The sequence below is a fragment of the Sinohyriopsis cumingii genome, chromosome 14, assembly GCF_028554795.1.
Source record: "Sinohyriopsis cumingii isolate HCF-2022 chromosome 14, ASM2855479v2, whole genome shotgun sequence".
Lineage (NCBI taxonomy): Eukaryota > Metazoa > Mollusca > Bivalvia > Unionida > Unionidae > Sinohyriopsis > Sinohyriopsis cumingii.
Window position 1 is genome coordinate 86,162,829 of NC_142974.1, and position 24,605 is coordinate 86,187,433.

Genomic DNA, 24,605 nt, shown 5'->3' on the forward strand with positions numbered 1-24,605 from the left:
AAGAGTTTTTACTGTTGGTATTGGACATGGAGCTTCGACAGCTTTGGTTAGAGGTCTTGCTGAAGCAGGGAAAGGGAAGGAGATTTTTGTCACAGGCACAGAGCGCCTTCAGCCAAAGGTAATATTTTGTACGCATCTAATGGGAATTCCCATGACATTATAAAATATGCTTTTCGACTTTGATCGTAACGAACAGCAAATATAAAGAACAAATGCCATTAATTCTTTTATTTCAGTGAGGGATTCACTCATCCCTGAGCAACTTTTAATCGATGTTCTGCACCTAAATTATAGATTCATCCAATATTCTAAAACGCTTCGATACGTGTCATCTAAGAGAAAGTAAAAGCAGAGTTAAATTGGCTTGTACAATCATCGATGTATATGTTCGGGTCTGTTTATCAGCTCTGTCTTTCTTAAATCAGATCTTATAAATGATGATTTTAATGTATATTTTGTCTGTTTCTGTACGATATATATATATATAAAGACAGAGAGAGGGTGAGAAAGAGAGAGAGAGAGAGCAAGAAAGGGAGACAGAGACCTGGTTGCATAATATATGGATAATTAAAACAAAGTATCCCTGTGAAAATATCATAGGATGTCTTCATTTCTGCTCGATTCAAAGGTATTATTTCCACTGGAAACGAAATATTAAAAATGTAAAGTAAAACTTCTTCTGTCGAAACTATTATGTGTAATTTTAGAAGTTTTTCAATTATATAATTTGGGCGAAGCTGCTTCTTTTTAGATTATTTCCTTATAGAAGTAATAATACGGTTAAGAACCTCTAGGAAATGCAGGAACAATGTTTTTGTATACGCTATCTACAATACAGTAAGAACAGATTCTAATCAACAAAAGGTATAAAAAAAACATAGATATATATAGATATATAGATAGATATATCGACAGATAGATAGATAGATAGATAGATAGATAGATAGATAGATAGATGGATATATAGATTGATATCTAGATATCTAGATAGATAGATAGAGAGAGAGAGAGATAGATAGATAGATATATAGATAGATATATAGATAGATAGACAGATATGTAGCTAGAAAGATATATAGATAGATAGATTGATAGATAGATATAAAGATAGATAATTACAATAGTAGCATTGACATACTGTATCAGGTATGTCCTTACAAATTTCGTAATTATCACAAATTTACAATTATATTACAAATCATTTCTGAAGCAGTGTTATGGAAGGTAATAAATAACGTTTCATCTCGAGGACAATTTTAAGAAAGGTAAGAAATAAATGGCAGATATACGTGTCCAGTGTAAGGAAACGTATTTGGAATGGACACCGATCGACACGCATAAATAATGTTGAATATCCTGCAGACTAGCATTTCCGGAGTAAAGAAATTGTTAAAATATAATTAATGAACAGGAACATGCATTCCTAATATTGAAAGTTACGTGTTATTCTTCACACAACTGCCTTACTTCATCCTGATAATTATCCCTGTTTCCAGGCCGAAAGATAATCTAGTCAGAAAATAAATATTGATACAAAAACTGTGGACCAAGAAAGTGGTGAGATAAGTCACACATGTTTTCTTTTATTTGAACTGATCTATGCCATTACCAGGTTATATCACTTTTAAAATGTGGCATGCAACCAGCTGCAACTGAAGTAGACATGATTTGGGAGTTACCTACATCTGTCACCAAGATTTTGATGCCAGAAGAATTACCGTATGTTTACTTTGGAGAACGACATATTGTCTTCCTTCTGCTGTCAGGGACACATAAAGTGGTATGTATACAATCTTAGAACTGGTCTCTTCAAATATAATAATGCGTGCGTATTTGACTTTATAAGCTGTCTCTAAACAATGTTTGCATGATCAATATTACATATATGATTTTTATTTTGTGTTCAGATGTAACCTTCTAAGGAAAATGCAAGCTACGAAAATATGGCATTACCATTTTATCTCAATTTCCAGCGTTATTACTCTTATCATTGCAAAATTATAAACACATTGAACATCGCTAACTGACAAACGTGTAAACTGCCTTACGAATAACTGAGCAACTAAGATTTCATAACGAGGGATTTAATATTAAGAAATTAAGTCGAACTTGTGTGTAGAGTAGGAACAAAATCGCATTTAATTGAACAACAACATAATAATAATAGTAATATTAATAATAATAATAATGAGGACTTTGTATAGCGCCTAATCTTTAGAAGCTCTAAGCGCTTTACAACATTAGACAACACCTATAAAATAAAAATAAAAAAACATGTATTGAAATGATTACAAAAATAAACAACATGAAATAAAAAAGACATTAAAAAATATGCTGAGAATATTTAAGGAAGGAAACATTATTATGTCTTTAAGTTTGTTCTTGCAGTCGAAAATATGTGAGTTTTGAGAACCCTCTTGAATGTGGTCAATGTGTCTTTATGTCTATGTTCATTGGGAAGTTCATTCCACGTTGCTGGGCCCTGGTATGCGAAAGAAAAATGTCCATATGACTTTGTTTTCATAGTGGGAAATATGAGTGTACGATTGCATGAGAGGAGCTTAAGTATCTTGCTGGAGTGTACACATGGGTGAGGTCCGATAGGCATTTTGGACTAGAATCCGACAGAGAAACTTAGTACAGATAACATATTTTGTGTTTGATTCTGGATCGAATGGATAGCCAGTGTAGGGTACAGAGCAGCGGGGAGGTGTTCTCTGATCGTGGTACTCTAAGTATGATCCAAACAGCTGTGTTTTGAACTTTTCGAAGTTTCTGGAGCAGATATTGAGATAAACCAGACATAACTGAGTTACAATAATCCAGTCTTGAAAGTACTAATGAACACACAACTGTTTTAGTGGCATCAACTGAAAGATATTTGCGAAATGAGCTGATGCGTCTCAGCTCAAGATATGCAGCCTTGCATATGTTCATGACATGTTGGTGCAATGTGAGAGCACTGTTCAGAGTAACACCTAGGTTTCGTACTGATTACGTGAGTTTAATGCTCGTGTTGCTGATATTTATTATCTGAGGTAAAGGATGTGAATGAGAATGTCTTTGTGTTGTGATCAGAATGGCCTCAGTTTTATCATCATTCAACTGCAGCATGTTACATGTCATCCATGATTTCACATCAGAAATGCAGCTCTCTACACGTTGGATGGTAGCATCAACTTCAGCTGAGTGGCTAGATTTGTATATTTCGGTGTCATCAGAGTACAACTGGTGAGACACTGAGTGATGATCTATGACACTTGTGAGCGGCTGAGTGTACGGAATGAAGATAACAGGTCCAAGAACAGACACATGTAGAACACCACAACATAGATTAACTGGGCTGGAGTGTATTCCATTTGCATATACAATTCGTGTTATGTTGACCAAGTAGGACTTGAACCACAGTAAGGCTGTATCATGAATGAAAAATACAGGCTAGAGACGGTGAAGTAATATATCATGGTATATTATGTCAAATGTTGCAGACAAATACAGGAGGGTGATGCCTGTAATCTGTCCGCTATCCAACGCAGAGATAATGTCATTATCTACTTTTAGAAGAGTAGTTTCAGTGTTTTGGCAAGGGCGATATGCATATTGTACATAGCAAAAAAAGACTGTTTGATTTTAGATGAGATACAGGCTGAGATAGAACAACCTTTTCTAATATTTTGTATATGTGTAGGAGGTTAGAAACTGAGCGGTGGTTCTTTAAATAGGCATGGTCTAGTGTTGGTTTCTTCATCAGAGGCTTTACAATGGCAGTTTTGAAAAATGATGGGAATTCCCCGAATGAGACAGAGGTATTAATGACATCAGTTAATGGAGGGAATACTGGATCTAAGCACTCAAGCAGCAGTGATGATGGAATTGGATCAAATTCACATGACCTTGGTGAACTCTTCATCAAAATGGTACGTACGAAATCCATAGAGACAGGTTCAAATGCTCCTAATGGTTGCCGTTCAAATTTTGTATCCCAACTGTATGGTGACGACGAGTCAACATAAACTGTGGTGTCAAGCTTATCTCTAATGGTCTGTACTTTGTCACGGAATAAATTTGCAAACATGTCCGGAAGGTCGACTGGACATAAGGTAGGTGGATGTGGTGTAGATTTGTTCCTTGACATTAGCTTGTTAATCTCAAAGAGGTCTTTGCAACTGGAACTTTCCATGATCTTAGTAGTGTAGTGGGCTGATTTCGCTGTATGGACTCTATTTGTGACATTCTTCTTAGCGGCTTCTTATATTTGCTTATGAATAGTGAGTTGGGTGGAAAGCCAAAGCCTCTCAGCTTTACGGCGGTCTCTTTTAGCAGAGCGAAGCTGGTCCCTAACACTGTTATACCATGGAAAACACGTTTGAATTGATACTCTGCAATTGTCAGATGGGGCAAGTTGTTCTGCGGTAGGACATAAGAAAGTTGTTGAGTTAGCTTGAATGTCGTGCATTAATTTTGGTTATATTTATCATACATAGGTTTCTCTTAGCAGCATATAAATGTGGAGGGTTAGGGACTGATACGTCAAGATGGCATATAATGCAGAGGTGATCTAATGCAAGGTCATGAGATACCAGTGAGGACCGTAGAATGATATCATCAGCTCTATGAAGAATCCAGTCTATAATATAATATCTCTCTCAAAGATGCATGCACAAAATCATTTCTGGTTAATTTTGAACGAACATATGGGCTCAGTAAGCATACAGATTGTCAGATCTCCAGGTATGATAGGCTAGCACTCATCGAATATCTTTGTTTTAGTCAGAGAACTTCGGATTTTGTCCATAATTTCCAATATAACAGTACGAGTATGATGGTTCTTGTGTGTATACAATAATTTGCTTCTGTATGAAATTCAAACCTGAAAATATTACGAGTTTGATTGGTATGTTGAATAATAACCTAGCAGAACAAAATCATCATATTTGTTTTCATACCTCAGATTTTTCTCAAGTGACCGTTACATTTCAATACTACTGCTACTACTACTACCACTACTACTACTACTACTAATAATAATAATAATAATATACTGAAGCAAAGTCTTTGAAAATTTGGCACAAGACCAGTAACTAGATTGTTTCGTCTCTTTGACTTGAAGATTAATCCCATTCCTAATTGTGAGGCTGAGGTTTGGGAGCTTTTCGATGCGAATTATATTGAAAACTATTGATTTCTGGATTAAATAAATTATATCTACATTTGGATTTGGTAATGTTGGGTGTACTCAGGCGCTAAAGATATCTATAATTGTTACTAGATAGTGATCTTCAGTATGTAATCTATGTGCTGATAGCATCAAAATTGTCTAACAGAAGTAACACAGGAAGATATTAAAATATGTTTTAAAAATATTGTCAAGGAATTTTGTTTTAGCACTGTTTGTCCGTAATATGGAGAATTATGAATAAAATTTTAACTCCATGTTATATAAAAATCCAAATTCAAGAAAGATTACGATTTTATGAAAAGTCATACTAGTAGACTTATGATGGCTAATACAGCAATATTGTGCGACAAAACTATTTGAAATTTAGAGAACCTGTGTGATCATCAGTTCATGCTACAAAAGATTCTAGATTCATATCACAAATCTTGCTCCATACTGGCTTTCTAGTTTTCTTTAATTGTGCTTATATGATTACTGTGATATCTATCTATCTATCTATCTATCTATCTATCTATCGATCTATCGATCTATCTATCTATCTATCTATGTATAGACTGGTACTTTAACCAATTCAACCGCTGCGGTGTCCCAGTAGTTTGAGCGTCCGCCTCGGATGCGGGAAGTCGTGTGTTCGATTTCCCGGCCGAGTCATACCTAATACTTACAAAAATGGTACTAACAGCTGACTTGCTTGCTGGCCAGCGTTAATAGGTAAGTGTTAGGACTGGGCCCGGTGTCAGGATAATGTGACTGGGAGGGACAAGATGATACATGTCTGCCGCACGATGTCCCAGTGCTAGACAGTTCACTATAAAGTGCAACACTACAGACATCGTAGCATTATGACTGAACAATTGTTAAATCTGCGTTAAAATCTTAATCAAACACACACACACACTTTACCCAATTCGAAAAATGCATTAACTATTGATTTCGTATATAACACTTCCAATAGATGCGATGTTCTTTTCTTATGCACTAAAACATCCTTTCGTACCACATAATATATGGATATTTATCAACGGCCAGTGAACTGTATTACAAGTAAAGATTAGTACCATTATTATTATTATTATTATTATTATTATTATTATTATTATTATTAATGACCATGTTTAGTAAAATTTCAAGAGACAGTTATTTAATAAAGCAGATTTGTTTCGTCTAGGACCCAGATCATACCTGCCGCCTGACCTTTAAGGGGAAAATTATATCCAACCAATTTGAACACAAGGAAACATTTACATTCCACGCTGGAGCTGGAAAGGAAGATGGTACATCTTTTCCTATCCACCGGCTTGCGGCCAGGGCTCAGATTAGGCAGTTACAGCTAAATAATGGTAATTATAAACTTAAATGTAGAGATTGGTGCTCACCATGTAGAATATTAATTCATTTAGTATTCCTGCTTGACATATTAATCCTAAAAGTACTAAATTGATTAATTATTACGTTGGGTGTCTACAACTGTCTAGAGATCACAACATTTGAAGTTTGTTAAAAGTGTAGAGATTGGCCATGATATCAAATATATAATCCAAGAAAGTCGGTTGTGAGGAATGTATATGTATATAAGTCTGTACTAGCATGGCGATCTTCTCTCCGATATACGTTGAGCATATTCTGGCTAATTTTAAAAGAAGGCATCTTAACCTCAGTGGAAATATCAAAACTGCATCAGATCACTTGACAAATGTATTATTCATTATGTCCCATTTTAAAACTGGGACATACTAGTATGTCCGCTGTCATCTTATTCAGGAAAAGAGAGACAAAATACCGTACTTCGGAAATGATCATTGTTGAGAATGGGACAAAACGGCAAGGACACTGCCATTCTTTGGAACACATTCATTTTGTAAATATAAACTGCCATCAGAATTTACATACCAATGCAGATGAAAGGACAATTTCTTTCAACGGTTTCTTCTAGGAAAAGACCGTTCTTGCAAGTCCCTTATTGAAATGATGGACATTATTTTTACGACGTACATAATTTGAATTATTGAATTTAATGTTAAATCATTACCCATTTGAGATTAAGTTAAGGACATCGTTTTTATATTTAACGCAAATAGTTTAAAGAGGAAGAAGAAATACAGTAGTGAAATCTGGCTCACATTCATTACATTTCGTTTATGGCGAATAAAATTAATCCCAAACATTTGCTAAACTAATAATGCTACGTATAGAACCAGTAACATTTAAATGCAGAATTTGTTACAAATTATCACTAAAGGAATAACTTTTTCTGCAAACTCGATAGAAAATTTGACACAAGTTTCACGATTTGTCAACACTGGACCTCAGATGAACATTTCTGTCACATAGTTGATTAGTGTTAGGCTATGTGAGCATACCCATCGATTTTGATGAGAATGATTCCGATGTTTCCAGCTAAAGTTTAATAATTATTTTAATAAACATGCCAGTTACTTTAATTTTGCTATAATGTATTTATGACATTTTCAGTTTTTGGTTTGGGACAGTTGACACATAACAAATTTTATTTAAAGTAGTTATTAAATTACAGAAGAAGAAACATCAGCTCGTTGGAGCTATTTTACCACGGTAAAAGGTTGTGCATGGATAATATTATGTCACAATTGATCTCTACCCTTAGCTGTATTTTTAACGAGCCCTTGTGGGCTAACTTGACCATATTCCGACAGACATAATATTCTTTCCAATTCCTATTGGAAAATCGACTCCATAAAAGCCGGCCAAACTGTTTAAAATAATAATATATAGCATTTCTATAAATGGTGATAAGGAAAGTTTCCACGGTTGCACACTTCACTGAAGCGAATACTGCTTGATACCGTGATGGGCTTGTGTTTAGTAATCCGATTGAAATAAAGTGATTTTAAGACCTGTTTATATATCACAAATAATAAAATGCACACGCTATATTTAAAGCATATATATATATATATGTATGTGTGTGTGTGTGTGTGTGTGTAATGCATACGTTGTACAGATCATACCTTTGCGTTCAAAGAAGTGCACAATATAATGCCTACTGGGCAAAGAGCAATTCATTTTACAGAGCTGAATATTACAGAAATTGCTGCCATATTTTATCAAATGATGCTAATTTTGGTTGATGGGTGGTCTCATTAATTGTGAAACTCATTTACATTTATCTTCGTAATATTAGAGACATATGCTTTGCAATTATATCAAGACCACATAGCTATACATGTAACATACAGAATAGCAGAAGTGATAACAGAACAAGTCAGTATCTGACAGTAATAATAACGAGTATATGGACAAGTCATTTTTGACAGTGTTTCAAAAGTAAAAATTCATTTAAAGAAGAGTACTACATATGAAGCATTAATTCTTGATAATATCTTGTATGTACGTGTTTAATTCTAGCACCAAAAGAACAGATAATACGAGTAAGCAAGTCAGCAAACGTGATTTCAAAGCACACAGCCTTCGTCATGGTCGACACCAAGGAAAAAGTGAAGAGTGACTTTCCAAAGACAATAATTATTCCACATGCAACACTATACAAGAGTCTCAATGTAAATAATAATGAGCCGACAATTGAAATACGTTGCTCTTGAAAAATTTTCAAACCAAAATCTTATTTGTGTAAAATAGCAGAAGCATTTGAAATTATTTGATTTTAAAGAAAATATTCTCATAAAAATATTTTTAATTTATGAAACATTGAATGGAACTTTGTAAATTGTATCCTGTACTCAAACTACTAAATCAGACATATGAATTTATGTTTTTATCTCTCGCTTAAACTTCACCAACACGACTAAAAACCTTTATGACGAGATATCTGCTCTGAAGCAGGAATGAGTATAGGCATATATATATATATATATATATATATATATATATATATATATATATATATATATATATATATATGTTGTAAATTGATACTTAACATGAAAACAGAATTATATATATATATATATATATATATATATATATATATATATATATATATATATATATATATATGTATATATTATATATCATTTTCAGCAACATAGACGATTACACAAGTGTCCCTCCATGCCAACTCTAAAGATGCCTGATATCATCATTAGTTGCATCATTAATAATGCGAAGAAATGAAAATTTTAAAATAAGGATAAAATCAATATTGTCTAAACTCGCATGTGTGACACGTTTATTTAATCTCCCTTCGACTTGAAATTGAGTAATATAGCGACCAATAATACCAAAAACGCCGTTATAGTTGCAGCAAATTCTCCCTTCTGTTTTGGGGTACGTCATTGTTTTTATATTGTGTAAATCATGATGGAGATTTTGTTAAATATTATCATCTTAAATCACGATAACCATGATGACTATGGTGACTATTAATGCTTCTGTGAGTCACACTCACAGAAGCAATGGATAATTTTAATCAAATCATGATTAGAGCTTTTGTGAAGTTTATCTTAGGTTACGACGTTTAAAACTTTTGTTGGTAGACCAAGATCAAATTAGTTTGCTAGAATTATAAACATCCACACCAACTTAAAAAGGGTTATACACATTGATTTATAAATATACAGTAAAACAAAAACATTACAGGCGAGCATCTGGGAACCCTAAACTAAATTAATTCCTAACATATGTTGTTTTGTCCTTGTTTTAATGTACATATGATGCCTATTTGGTACTTTTATTATGCATGGACTTTATAATAATATTATCTTACTCTACCAGTATATCTCGTAGACATTTCAGTGTATTTTCTTAGCATCGACATGCCAAAATTTGTTCGTCGATTTTATTTGCTTCGTGTTTATTTCATCTCCCTTTGCAATGAAATGAAATAATAAATCAAACGCTAATCACGACAACTCAGTTAACTATACTGGGCGATGTCCATTTTATGCGATAGCAGCACAACGTTTATCTCAGGAAACCCGAAGATCATTCAAAATGTTTGCTTGATATTGTGAAAGGAATATTATTCCTGTCTTAATTCAGTTTTTACATGTTTATTTCATTAAAATAAAATTAACGAATTATTAACTTTTCGCTTCCAGACTGATTCGTGTGGTGGAATCTTATATGCACGTAAGTCATTATTCTATCTTGCAAAGAGAGGATGAAGATGTTGTTAATTATTATCATCACAATCACTATAATAATGATGATGACGGTGATAATGACGATCAATATTTCTGAGTTGGTGTCTTAAATGTTTGTTATCAGTTAATGTTGCAATAATTAAATGACAAATAACATTCCCATGCCAAGCGCAATTATAAAAACTTGCAACGTAATAATGCATCATTTTAATCAAATAAATAATTAGATCTTTGCTACAATTTTCGTAACCTTTCGAAATGTTTTCATTTTTTTTGGTGGAATGCTTATGCCTTATGTCAGATATTAGTCACTAAATATCCGATCAAGGTACGTTTGCTTGAATGGTAAGCAGGAATGTTAACTTAGAAATCTCAGTACAAATCATTGTATCATTGACAACACAAGTGTAAACATTCTTGAGCTGTATGAGATGTTACGAAATCAGTTTTATATTTTAAGAGTAAGAAACGTAAAGGGTGAGAATGATATGCTTAAGCGTTATGTTAACAATATATTCTGCCAATTAACATACACATGATTGCAAGTTTTGTAAGGTGATTATCGTCCTGTCAAGCAGTTTTTTATCCTGCAATTTTCAAGTTTAATACCTGTTTTTAAAGGGACTTTTTGAATATTTGTCCACATAGTTTGTATAAGAATATATTTTATATTGCTGGTGTATTTGTCTTTGATGTTGTCCATTTATTGTTGAAGTTCTACTGAGATTTAACTTATCTTTTTATGCACATGTTCAATGTCAACTTTGCAAAGTTATTAAAGGTTATTATCTTTACGTTTTGTGATGTTCTGTTTATATTTGTTTAAAGTGTTGAAGAGTACTTGACTAGAAACAGAGTTCCGATCAGTTATTAATTTGATTTGTTTTGAGCCCTTTGAATGATTTGAGTGTTTCTGTCTGTTTAATAGAAATTGTGTTAGTTTTCTGCACTCAGCAAGATAACCCTTGTCTCACCTACATCAAATCCGATTTGCAGTGGATCTGATTTGTGATCTTTTATGTTGATCTGGAACTTCCTAGTTACCGTCTCCTCTTCAAACGCCTTACCCAAATGTAATACTTTTTGGCTTTACATAAATCACGTCAATCACAAATTGTGATTCTTTAATTTTAATGTGCATTTGCTTCATGGCGGAAATCTTTGTACAATTTGTTTCTATTGTGTTTGGATAAATACAGAAACATTGTGGCAGCACTGTGTATCTTGTAGGTATGATAATATAACAAAAAAAGAAGTTAAAGAAAACAGTGGAGGACCAGATCGGATTACGCTGTTTAGTAACTGAGTAATCGAACGCGTTTACGAAATTTTCGACCCTGGCCTAACCGCAAAACACACAAAATTATTACTGTCTGTCAAACATGATATATTTGACGATGAAGGCTAGATACAAACATATATGAATCACATGGCTGTCAGATTTTACTTTCTATCCAATATACATAAACAAGGAAATCCTGAGACACCGAGATTTTCCGATAAAGGTTACCCAAGAGAAAAGACATTTGATCGCCTAGATCCGTGGTTTCCAAACTTTTTCGGGCCATCCTTGGCGCCCCCTACCTTATCCCGTGAAAAGTATTTTCCATCATTAGCGCCCTACCTCAGGTAATTGAAACCCCCCGCTTTGAGAATCACTGGCCTAGATAATGGTAAAATCTGAATCTATACCACCCAATATTTCTGATGGTTTCTACCCATTTACATTTCAGTACCTGTACACTAATATTTCAAACTGAAGTGTGCGAAATATGCAGGAAGTTTTGCAAGCAATACCCGTAAAAAGGCTATCAACTTGCCTTCTTGATAAACAATTGTATTTAGTAAATTCACATTCAAAGACGATCTTTACATACAAAATATTGGCTGCCCAGGGGAGTGAAAATTTACTTCTTTTGAATTACAACTATTGCATTATTCAACATGGACTCCAAGCTCTTTACATCTATGCCTTACAGTCCACTCTAGCATCTTCATATCATAGGCATCGAAAGTGAAGTAGCACCAAGGGAACGAGAAAATGGACAATTTTATAAACAAGGCAAATAAATTAGATCATCTATGTTCTCAACAGGAATCTGAAATGAAGATTATGTGTCGTAGAATACAATAATAAACCTAATTAAAATTGACAATGATTGTTAAATCCAAACGAACAGATAAATGTCAGTGTTTGTTTCCACTCATTTGCTAAATATAATATCGCATTCGAAAGTTACAATTAAGCCAGATAGCAAGGATTAGATCCTACTTTGAGGTGGACACATTTTAATATCGATCAATAGCATCATCTCAACATATATCTACCCAAGCAGAACTATGGTAGAAAAATAGAGATAATGGAAAGAGATGCGCCGAAAGAAAAAAAAGGAACAAAGAAATGGACAATAGTGAAATAATGCATTTTTTAATAACTTAAATCCAAAGGGTGGATTAGATGATAGACTGTGACTCACCCCCCACCCACATTTAGTCGTGTGGGATTCCAAGAAAATGTTTCCTAACTAAAAACAGGCATAGAATATCGCAGTCTAAAATATAGAGGCATCCTTATAAGATCCAAACTAAAACCCTTAGCGAACGAAATCTTTCGATATTTCAATAAAATATGTGCTAAGTAAGCGATTTATGCAGTAAAGAATGGAATAAAAGCTAATTATTCCGATCGGCACCATTATAAACAAACTATAAAATGAACAACTTGTTTAATACAGAGGTCTCTTGCAAGGCTAGACCCCAAATTAAAAGAAATATATGAGGATGCCAGAGTACAGATCATCCCGGAGCTTTCTTGGCAGTTTATTTGATGGGATAAGAAGACGCTTCAGAAAAGGTATGATGCCAATAAAGCCTTTTGTTTTTGTTGTGTTTTTTTTCTTCTGTTTTTTCTCTCCTTGTCTTGTTATTGTTTGGGATTAATTTTTCATTCCTTTTGTACCAAACTCTATTGCGGAAGATCAAATTACTGTATGATATCAATGACATTCCGTACATTAAGAAGGAAACGGTTGTCTTCCCTTGTATTATTGTCTAGGTATCTGTACGAAACATGTTGCTCATATATTTTGCTCCTTTAGCGGACCTCCCTACTATTGTCTTTTCTATGCCTTTAATAGGATCGATATTCTCTTTAATTCAAGCTCGGTGGGAAAAGGCTCATATAACTCAGAACCAAGGGACGCACTCCCTCAGTCTTGAAATGTGATCGTTTGTTACTGTTTGTCTTTTGAATATACAATGGGTCATAATCAATGATCTCCCAAAATATAATGTACCATTAGGTATGTATACTATATATCACAGAACAATTGACTTGTGTTACCAGAAGGGAATGACAGTTTGTGTCTTTATATATATATATATATATATATATATATATATATATATATATATATATATATATATATATATATATATATATATATATATATATATATATATATATATGTGTGCGTGTGTGTGTGTGTGTGTGTGTGTGTGTGTGTGTGTTTACGTGTGTGTGAGTGTGTGCATAAGTAGTGCATAGGTCATTTTTATTTTCTTTTATATCTCTCTCTCTCTCTCTCTCTCTCTCTCGCTCATACACAAATGCATCATCACTCACACACACCTCAAGACTGTGTAGAAATAAAAATGCGGTGTTGAAGGTGGTCAGTGAGTTGGCATGAGGTCGTTCTTTCCCATATTAACAAGACCTATAGTCAGCAGTCGTGTTTAATTGAAGAGTTCTAGGACTCTAATACTACAAATAATACTTTTATAATGTCAAGGGCACAATGCTATGCTTGCACCTAATATATGCCCATGTATATATATATATATATATATATATATATATATATATATATATATATATATATATATATATATATATATATATATATATATATATATATATATATATATATATTTACTCATCTATAAAACTATACATGTCTTGGTATCCGTCCGTCTACGGGAGATGATGGCGTAGCTCCAAAGTAAGCTTTTGCTTATCCTTCTTTCTAGCTCTCTTTTCAGCTTATTTTATTTTTTGTCTTCCTCTGCGTTTTGAACTCCCTGCCTGACAGCTAGACGCTAGCTGGAACAGTTGTTTGCACAGCTCTACCAATCGCTGACATTGATGTTTGCCGTCTTCATATCCTTCTTGCAAACGTATTTGTAACGCAGATGTGGTCGTCCAGTTTGTCTTGCACCTTCTGCTAACTCCCCATATAACAGGTCCTTGGGAATGCGACCTGGATCCATTCTCTTGACATGGCCAAGCTAGCGATGGCGCCTCTCTGTGAGAATGGAGAACATGCTGTTCATGTTGGCACGTTCTAGAACCTCTGTGTTGGGTACTTTGTCCTGCCTTTGGATGTGCAGAATGCGCCACAGACATCACATGTGGATGCTGTTGAGTTTCCTTTCGTGTCTTGCATAGGTGGTCCAAGTTTCGTTGCTGTAGAGAAGTGAGTTGAGCACGCAGGCTTGGCAGACACGCAGTTTGGTCTTCTCGGTGAGGTAGGGGTTATTCCAGTCCCTCTGGTTAAGTCTGGCCATCACTGCTGCTGCCTTGGCAATCCTGTCGTTCATCTCAGAATCAATGGAGAGTGAGCTGGTGATGTTGGATCCGAGGTATGTGAAGTTCTCGACAACTTCCAAATTGTACCCATCGATGGTGACATAGGTAGGGGAGTCTGCGTCCTGCGCCATGACGTTCGTTTTCTTCAAACTGATAGTCAGTCCAAATTCCTTACAAGCGTGGGAGAGGCGGCATACCAGCTGCTGATGTCCATCTTCCGTGTGTGGTGTCAAGGCTGCATCGTCGGCGAAGAGCAATTCACGGATGACTACCTATGTGACTTTAGTCTTAGCACGGAGATGGGCCATGATGAACAGCTTGCCGTCAGCCCTGCTACGGATGTACACTCCCTCGCTGAAGCCCTTGAGAAGCATGGAAAAGTAGATGGCAAAGAGCGTCGGCGCAAGGACAGAGCCTTGTTTGTTTCTCCTGCAGCTGGCGTAGTGAGAAGATCATGTATACAGTTAACCGTCCGGCTCGAAATCCACACTCGGACTCTGGGTAGACGCGGGAGGCTAGGACCTGCAAACGCGGTAAGGTAACACGGACGAAAGCCTTTCCGACGATGCTGAGGAGGGAGATGCCCCAGTAGTTGTTGCAGTCGCTACGGTCTCTTTTGTTTTTGTACAAAGTGACGATGTTGGGGTCACTCATGTCCTGTGGGATGAATCCCTGTTCCCAGCAGAGGCACAGGAGCATGTGTAGGGGCTGGAGCAGTGCTGGTTTTCCGCTCTTGAGGACTTCAGGCGGAATGCCGTCGCTTCCATGAGCCTTCCACCAGGCAGGACAATCGATGGTTTTTCCGAGCTCTTCCAGGGTGGGCTGCGTGTCTAGCTCCTCCATGACAGGCAGATCTGGAATGGCGTCCAGGGCAGTGCCAGTGTCATTGTTTTGGGTTGCATATAGCTCGAGATACTGCTCAACCCATCGCTGCAGTTGTTTCCTCTGGTCTGTGGCGACTTCGTCCATCATGGACTTGAGGGGGACCGTCTTGTAGCTGGGATGGGGGCAGGTCGCCTTCTTGATACCCTCATACATTCCTCTTGCATCCCCGGTGGCGGCAGCTGTCTGTATACTGTTGAAAGCTTCAGCCAGTAGGTTTTGACATAGCGGCTGGCGGTCTTCTGGGCGTTGTTTCTTGCAATCCTGAGGGCTTGTGTTCTGGGGCTAGGTGCAGCCTTGTATGCCAGGAGGGCTTTTCTCTTTGCCTCATTCACGGGCTCCATCTTCTCCCAGTTTACCTCGTATCAGTCGACATTCTTTCGCTCCCTCTTCCCGTAAGCTGTGATGGCTGAATTGTACACAGAGTCACGGATATGGGACCACTTGGAGTCAAAGGTGTCATCAGGTGTCACTTTGGTGAGAGCTTCCTTCAGTTTGCTGATGAACTGCTGTGTTTACTCTTGGTTGCTTGCACAGCAGTTGTTGATGCTTGGGTGATCCTTATTCTTGGCGTGGGGCAGCTTCTTGGGTAATATTTACACCTTGCTGGCTACGAGGGAATGGTCCGTGTCGCAGTGGGCACTGTGGTAGCTGCGGGTGAGGAGGACACTGGCCATTTCTGCACGCCTGGTGATGACGAGGTCTAGCTGGTGCCAGTGGCGTGAACGTGGGTGTATCCATGATGCCAGGTGGATTTCCATGCATTTGAAGAAAGTGTCGGTCACACATACGCTGTGGGAGGAGCACATCTCCAGCAGACGCTGCCCATTCTCGTTGATATTGCCCTTTCCGTAAAACCCGAGACAGGTGAACAAGGCCTCATGGTCAGCTCCCACTCTAGCATTGACATATCCTAGTAAGTAAAGGCCTTCATTGTTGGGGATACTGGATATTGCCTGAGCCAGAGCCTTATAAAACTTCTCTTTCTTCTCGTGGGTGGAACAGAGGGCTGGGGCGTACACGCTGAAGATGTTGAACGGGTCTAAGGATGCTGACATCCGGAGGGCAAAGATTATCTCAGTACCTGATGACGCAGGTTCAATGAAGGCAATTAGCGTGTTCTTTACGGCAAATCCTACATCATGCTGCCTAGGTTCAACCGAGGGCTTCCCCTGCCAAACTAACGTGTAATTGGCTTCACTGATGGTGCCGCTGTCAGCCAGTCAGGTCTCCTGGAGACAGGCCATGTCGATGTTCAGTCGGGAGAGTTCTCTGTCAATGACGGCAGTCTTCTGAGCATCGTCGATCTGCTGTAGGTCAGCGGTCAATGAGGGATGCGTGAAGTAATTATACCTTCTGGTAGTGACTTCAGGTTTAGCACAATGAGAGATTGTACTTGAACAAAAGGAAAATTTAAAATGACAAAATTCAGTTATCCGAAAAATGTTCCAATGCATGTATTTGAATGGAATTGCAGAGAATCACACACCTAACTTAAACATTGGTATTAATGTATCTGTATCACATTTACTATATTTAGCTGACACCCATTCAGTTAGACGAGCTAAATTCCTAGCCCTGCCACAGTCAAGAATGGCTGATGAACCAGACTATTGTAAAGTGGAAGAACTTAGTCCAACACACGCAAGGAGCAATGAATCAATACTCATGGAGATAATAAGACTCCAAAATTGTCAGGGATCATGGGATCTTAGCAGGGAGCTTCTTGATCTTCTAGGTGCTCAAGCTGATATTCTTAAATGTAGTATCCCAACACAGGTAATATTGTTGATTCATTATGATTTTTCTAGTTTCTCTGTTTATTTGTGGGTTTGAGGATAAAATAGACTTAACTGAAAAGGTGTATTTAACTATGTTGTATGTTATTCGTATTATTTCGAAAACCCATTAGTCATCAAGTATAAACCTGAATCTAAATATCGTATCATACCAGCGTTAAATGACAATATAACTGGATTATCGCTGTAAACCGATTTCATATATTTGACTTACACTCTCCAAGAAACACTTTACTCATCCACAAATAGAATAGCTTGAAATCTGCAGTTTTAAAGTTCTGTGAGTTTTGAATAAAGATTCTGCAGGGCTATATATTATATTATTAAATGCAAAGGAACAAACAACATCTGAGTTGATATTAACGTATTTATATAAAAGAATTGTTCGTTTCTGTCTGAAAGAGAAACATAATCCTTATTTGCACACTTTTTGTACTAAGGTTTAAATTTCAAAGACACCATTGTATAAGATGTTTAAACTTTTTTGTATACTATATGCAGGAGAGATAAATACAATATAAACATATAACAAAACGCAGATAAATTTAGCATATCTCCTTCAGAACCCTTAAAACCTTTTAATAATAATGATTAATGCAGATCCTTTATTTATATTGCAAGAAGACATGACAGAAACAATACAATTCTTCACGAAGACATTTACACTAACACATTAGAACATTAAAAGATGTTACATTTCCAACAGCATAGAAAAATGTTGTGGATATATAACAAATACTGCAAAATGGTCTCTTAGCGCTATTAAAAATTGTGATACATGGTTATGTATTAATATGTCATGGATGTTTTCTAAAACCTTCATTTTCCTCAATCAGCACTGACATATGCATTATATTCTTCCGCAAACTCAGTAAACCGATTGTTTAAATTCAAATAGGGGCACTGGGGAGCTGAATGTTCTAAAGCTCTCGCCTTTACCGATTACTACCTTCTTAGCTCTTTTTGAGTGGGGATGAGTCTCCGGTTTGATTAACATGGAGCATGTGAAAAACCTGCAAGGCTTATCCCGTTTATTAATGTCAAGGTTTCTGCTTGAAACAGTCAATAATATCCCCCAAGTACCAAGTGACCTACAAGTGTCAAACCTGATGCTAAATTGGTGGAAAGTAAGTATGATAAAAAAGAAAATAGGTTGGTATATACGTCTTTTCTTATTTCAAATACATTTTAAAAACGATTAATTGGGCAATCGTACTAATCATATTTTTCCACTTTAATTTCTGAGTTCATCAAGCATGAACTCTATCTATTCATTAAGAAAGCCTAAAACAATGTATGCGTGTCATTATCAGGGGTGAAGTATGCATTAATTCAATTACTAACATTAACATTTTAAGAAAGGGTAATACATTATGGCAATGAAATGTCAGGGCCAGAAAGACTCGACAAACCTACCGACACTATTATTTATGTTCATACTGATGGACAAAACTAAATATCGCATTACCTAATATGTCACGTTGTCCAACTGGTTTTGCGAGTGTATTGAGTTGTATGACGAAGGAAGCGTAATTACGACAAGCTAGGTGCAAAGTTTCGTACATTTAGTGAGAGAGAGAGAGTAGGTGTGGCATCTGTACATTTGCACATGGGCAGAAAACAGATTATTTTTTAAAACGTAGCAAAAGCCTTGGAACAAACCACGATTAATATGCTTTCATAAAAAAAAACTTGTGTCCTTTTCTTCCTTAAATTATTGTCATATTCATTTTTCAAGTTCGTGTCATACTTACTTTTGTTTTCTTCACTTGAAGGTCTAATTTCTATTTCATTAACTTTTCACCTGTAAAATAATACAAAAATCCATTTCGTTAGTAGAAACAAAATTACATTCTAACAGGCGGACCTTTCGGAGGGACAGGAAGATGATCTACTTAAATGTATAAATGAATGAATCTTGTATTACTTTTAGTATCATAGAAACGTTAGTTTTGGGCATACTGTAGTCGTGAGGAAAATGAATGCAATAAAACTATTATTGCAGTCGTAAAATAATATTTGATATGCGTTTCTTGAAGTCCAAAATACGTAATAGGACGTTAGTTTGACTCCTTTTATGCTTTTGACTACTGTTCTTAGTAATATACTTATCATAATTCAATTTCAGAAACAAAATAAAGTATTATGTTACACGATAAAAATAAAGTCTGTCAAAGTGGAATCACATATATGTACATTATTGTAAACTGTCGAATCGAATTTCTCGCCACAAGTCTCTCTTTACCGCCATAAATGGAGAAACCATATTCTTAAATGGATATCGGCGACATTCCAGTTTTAGCGCTACTTTACAATGACCAACTCGCATGCAAATAGTAAATACTGCAGTTTGAGATGTTGATGGTATGAAATGCTCTTAAATTTGTCATTGATTTCGATGTTAATTTTAACAATCCTTTATCTTTCTCGAAATTTGTTTGAAAAGAATTTTATCAGGAAATGTTAATTTACACTCAAACTACCTTTTTATATACCAACCCCTTCTCATCATCTTATTTACTATATTCGGCCTTATCCACCGATGTTTTCGTTACGTAAGATATACAATTGACTGTGTTATGTGTATAATATATATTATGTTATATTCAACTTGGAAAATTCATTTTTGAAGAAGCGTATTATTACTAACAGCACTTGAAGTTAACTCTAATATGCGTACATGTTTATTAGGTCTAGAACATGCGTCTATGGTTAATTGGAGTTAATTTGTGGCCCATTTATTGACTGTTTGAGCTCTTAAAGCCATATATTGTTCTCTGCTTCTGTCATTTTTTATTCTTATTTGTATTTTAAGGTTACTTTTCATGTCTGTAAATAGGGCTAAAATTGTTATGTTTTTTGGTAAAATTGAACATTGAGATTGAACAGCCCATTATAATGATTTCGCAACACTTGTTACAGGGCATATATTTGTCAAGTGTGTTACTGCTGAAGATCATGAAAAACAAGCCTACAAGGGATCAAGATGACATATATGCAATATATGATATGACTTTTAAATATTAGATACATTAACCTCATTATACAAATACAGATATCCTGGAAATCAGTTATCTTCTAAATATTTTCAGACGTGAGTTCATATAGCGTGTTTAATGTTAAGACATGTATCGTTTAAATATATTCTATTTCTAATTTCAATTCAGAAACGAGTAATATAGCATTGTTTAATATAGCCTTTGCCATCATTTACATGGACTTACATGGGCACTCTGTAGAGGAGCTAATCTCCAAAGTTACTATCTAACACGTTCTACAAGATTTGATAAATATTATGCTCCTTTTCCTGCAAATATCTCCATATAAACTATAATTAAGACCATATTAAAATCATCATGTTCTGTCTGCTCTCAGCAATTAAGACAATTAAAAGCAAATGTTATATTACTTTTTTCTTCTTAGATTTCTGTATACATAAGCTAAAAGTTGGTGATCATAAAAACCCACAGATGAGTATCGGGTCTCTCGTATGCTTTATATATTGTTTCATACTAGTAAATCTTATAACTGCATATTGTATTTAACAGCTTCTAGTCTGAGACAAATAATATGATAATAATATCGTGTCCATTTGTAGGTTTCAAATACCAATGACTTGATAATATCAGCGCGGTAATCGGTCGTTAGAGGTACATGAAAAATAGTTGTCTATTCTTAAGCTGTAAAACTAAATCTTGCTGCAAATAGTGTCTGCCTAAACTTTAGCTAGAGGCATTACAGAATATCCTCAATTACTTAATGACGTCACCACCTTTGATTCCATTAGGCAAGAATATCTATTCAATATGAACATATTTCTTCAAGAGAACTTTTTTATTTGTATCGTATATGTATCAATTTGTGACTAACTGTGATATTAGATCTGAAATTCGGTGTTTTTTTTATATCGTTTCATTATTTTCATATATGAGTATGAGAGAGATCTTACACCTCTCATATTTTAACAGATTTCATTTTACTTTTCAGTTTTTCTGAAAATTTTGTATAACGATGTTATTTTAATGCTATAATTTAGAACTATATTTTAGAACCTTACCTCTTGTTTATCATGTTCGCTTAAAATATACGTATGTATGAAATCATACCTAAATGCCTACAGGCAAGCAGACATACATACAGACAGAAACTTCACTGCATACATACATACATACATACATACATATGCATATATTGGATACAGTGCATTTGTAATAGTCATCAGTTTTGTCTTGTGTACATATTCCTTGTATTGGCTCTGTGTCTTCATCTCATGACTATTTAATGTAAACGTCTAAACTAGACTATTTATTATCTTTCGAAAATAACTCATTTGAGTTCTCGAAAGCGACTCTTGCGCCGTATTAGCCAGAACCAGTAGATCTAAGATATGGATCATAAATGCCCAACATGCTACTCGAGTGTGCCAGATGCATCCCACAACACACATGCATAGATCTTAACGTAGTAACATGTGTGTTTAACTGTGAGTGGTGAGAAAGTTTCAATCGCGTATACCAACCGATGTCATTTTGAGCTAGCAGAACTTTAAACAATGTTTGTCCCGGTTTTGTATGGTTTTCGACCGTCCTGGAAGTTGATATTTGAGGGCAATTAAGGTACGATTGTAACAATAGGGTCAAGTAGTGAAGCAATATAGGTAATCACGGCAAGTACTATCCAGCCTATAGCTGCTCCGGATCTTTCCATTAATTCGCCTAACTGTGCGTCAGATGAACCCCGTTTTGTATAGATTATCGAACCTTTTCCATTACATTGATGTAATTTAATTTGTAATATGTATAAGTTTGTCACTTATTTTTAAATATGTAATTTTCATCGACACTAACTGGATTTCTGTTTTCATGCAACCAGTAGTGTGATATCTATCATTTTCCAGTTATCTCATTACCGGCATTCAACCAGACGACAGCCGCCATAATATTGAGTCGAATAGACGATTGGTGTGCTTCATTATATATAAATATCTCTGATAGCGCTTGTGCACAATCATAACAATTTGTCATCAATAACTAAATATCCGTTTTTATATATTATGTTACAATTTAGTCCCACGATGGCGTGAATAGTACATTCATGGTATCCTATCTTTTGCTTGTGCTTGTACTGTATATTATATGCTCGACGACTTCTCAGTTTGCTTTTATTTTTAAACATTAAACTTGGCATAAAACATAAAATACATTAGTTTCTGTCATTTGAAAGACAATGATAGATTTCTTTGGTAAAGAAAATACTTATATTGTGTACGTTTGAAATTTTCATATTTGCCATATAATTCTCATAACATTTTCACTGATAATGTATCTTTCTTTATTGTCAGGGCATGTTAATCGTACGTCTTCTGTTAAAGCTCACACCAACATGGTCGTATTAAATAAACAACCAGCGTCATTTTGAATACCAATATGTGGTCCATTCAGTGGTGCAATTATCTCACCACGTGCCCCACAGCAATTGTTTTGTACCTTCCTAATTGCACGTATTAACGTCTTTAATCAAAATCGCTTATAAATAACTCCAGAGACATAATTTTATTTATTTGTTAAGAAACGATATTAAAAGCTGCATTACTTAAAAATACAATAAATACGTATTATGTATTCCTTATTGTCATTCTAGTATGGGATAACCATGGCAAATGTAGTTGATCCAGGCAGTTCACTTTGAACTAGGGTTGTTAGGTATTACATATATATGCACTTGTTGTTTTGTCTCAGCAGTGTTGCCACAAGAATTTGAAGCCTTTGCTATTATATATTCATCCTTCTGAACATCACTCCAAAGATTTTTACCCACTAATGGGCAGTACAGTTGTTTTTCGTATTGCAAGGAATAATCCATAAAACCTATTACAAGAGACCTTAAGCAGCCCGATATTGCTCACCTGGTTCATGTTAAGTTTTTGATGATAGATGCAGATATCGCTCGTAATAATGCTTGTCCAAGATCTCTGCGTCTTAATCGCATGACATACACCACGTTAGATCAAACTATGAACGGAGTGTTGACAAGCTAACCGTATAAGAGAATTATGTGTCTCAAAATGCGGCCAGTTTAAGCTCATAATCCGATTGATCAATGGTCTTGATGCCATACGCTTACATATACTGCTCAGAACTATACACAAACTCACCTACAGTAGGATGTCACGATGTTGCTTTAATATGCAAAGTTATTTCCAGCAATGAATATAGTGATAGTTGTTGATGAGCTAATATTGGAACAGTAATCAAAATAAGAAATAACTCAGAAGCATGGGCTCCGATTTGTAACAAACTCGTCCAAATAGATGCCTGTGTGTCTCAGAATTTCTCATATTTTGAACTTGGATTACAATATACCAACTTCATGCAAGATCGTATTGATTTAATTTTTTATTATCAGCTTATTAGATTCTGTTTTTAAAGACAGTAACGAAATAAAATCCAGAATTTAAAGAAGCCCAACAAACCAGGTAGAACAAAAAACTCTATCATGTATGTGAAGGTCGATCAATTCACTAATCAAATCGCCTTATGATAAAACTGTATGTATAAAATTTAATCAAAATCTTGCCTCAGCTGGAATCTACAGCGGAAATAAGCTCAGTAATCAAATGCTAGATCACCTCATTCAAATAGTTATGTAAAATAATTATAAAGCTTCATTTGCGATTTTTCAGATAAGTGTTTAAACATTCACTTAAATCACATTGATTGATAACATATTACTACGCGAAAATATTGCTCACAATCAAACTCGTGTGCGATCCTAGTGACACAATCTTTTTTAAGACTCTAGGTCTTAAATTTGTGAAAAAAAGAAATAATTGAAACCATCAACTTTGGTAAAAAATCAATTTTGTCTCTAAATTAAAAGTTAAAATTTAATAGATACTTCCAATATTGTGAATTAAATTCCATATAATCCTAAATGCAATATCACTGTCGAAAAGTATTTCAATAGTCCTGAATGCCCTGCTATACTACAATGATGCGATCTATTTGAAGGAGTTATCCATAATTCAAAATGATACCTTAATATAGTCTATTTAGCACTTGGCAATTCCAATAAAT

The 24,605-nt window shown here is 35.3% G+C and overlaps 2 protein-coding genes across 7 annotated transcripts in view; both read left to right on the plus strand.

The window, feature by feature from the left end:
* Window positions 1-24,605, plus strand: part of LOC149784302 (von Willebrand factor A domain-containing protein 5A-like) — a 133,081-nt gene that overhangs the window by 32,930 nt on the left and 75,546 nt on the right. The gene's annotated exons all lie outside the window — the stretch shown is intronic.
* On the plus strand, window positions 10-22,727 carry LOC149784303 (von Willebrand factor A domain-containing protein 5A-like). The gene is made up of 7 exons (XM_089932329.1): window positions 10-118; window positions 1,613-1,780; window positions 6,348-6,519; window positions 8,564-8,715; window positions 10,216-10,246; window positions 17,271-17,509; window positions 20,452-22,727. The coding sequence occupies exons 2-7, from the start codon at window positions 1,637-1,639 to the stop codon at window positions 20,554-20,556; spliced, it is 843 nt and encodes a 280-aa protein (XP_089788455.1). The 5' UTR covers window positions 10-118; window positions 1,613-1,636; the 3' UTR covers window positions 20,557-22,727.

Excerpts from the sequence above, each read along its gene's own strand:
- LOC149784303 (XM_089932329.1), top strand. The coding sequence starts at position 1,637 with ATGCAACCAGCTGCAACTGAAGTAGACATGATTTGGGAGTTACCTACA. Across the intron at positions 6,520-8,563 it reads GCAGTTACAGCTAAATAATG|CACCAAAAGAACAGATAATA; the intron begins GTAATTATAAAC and ends GTTTAATTCTAG. Across the intron at positions 8,716-10,215 it reads CACTATACAAGAGTCTCAAT|ACTGATTCGTGTGGTGGAAT; the intron begins GTAAATAATAAT and ends TTTCGCTTCCAG.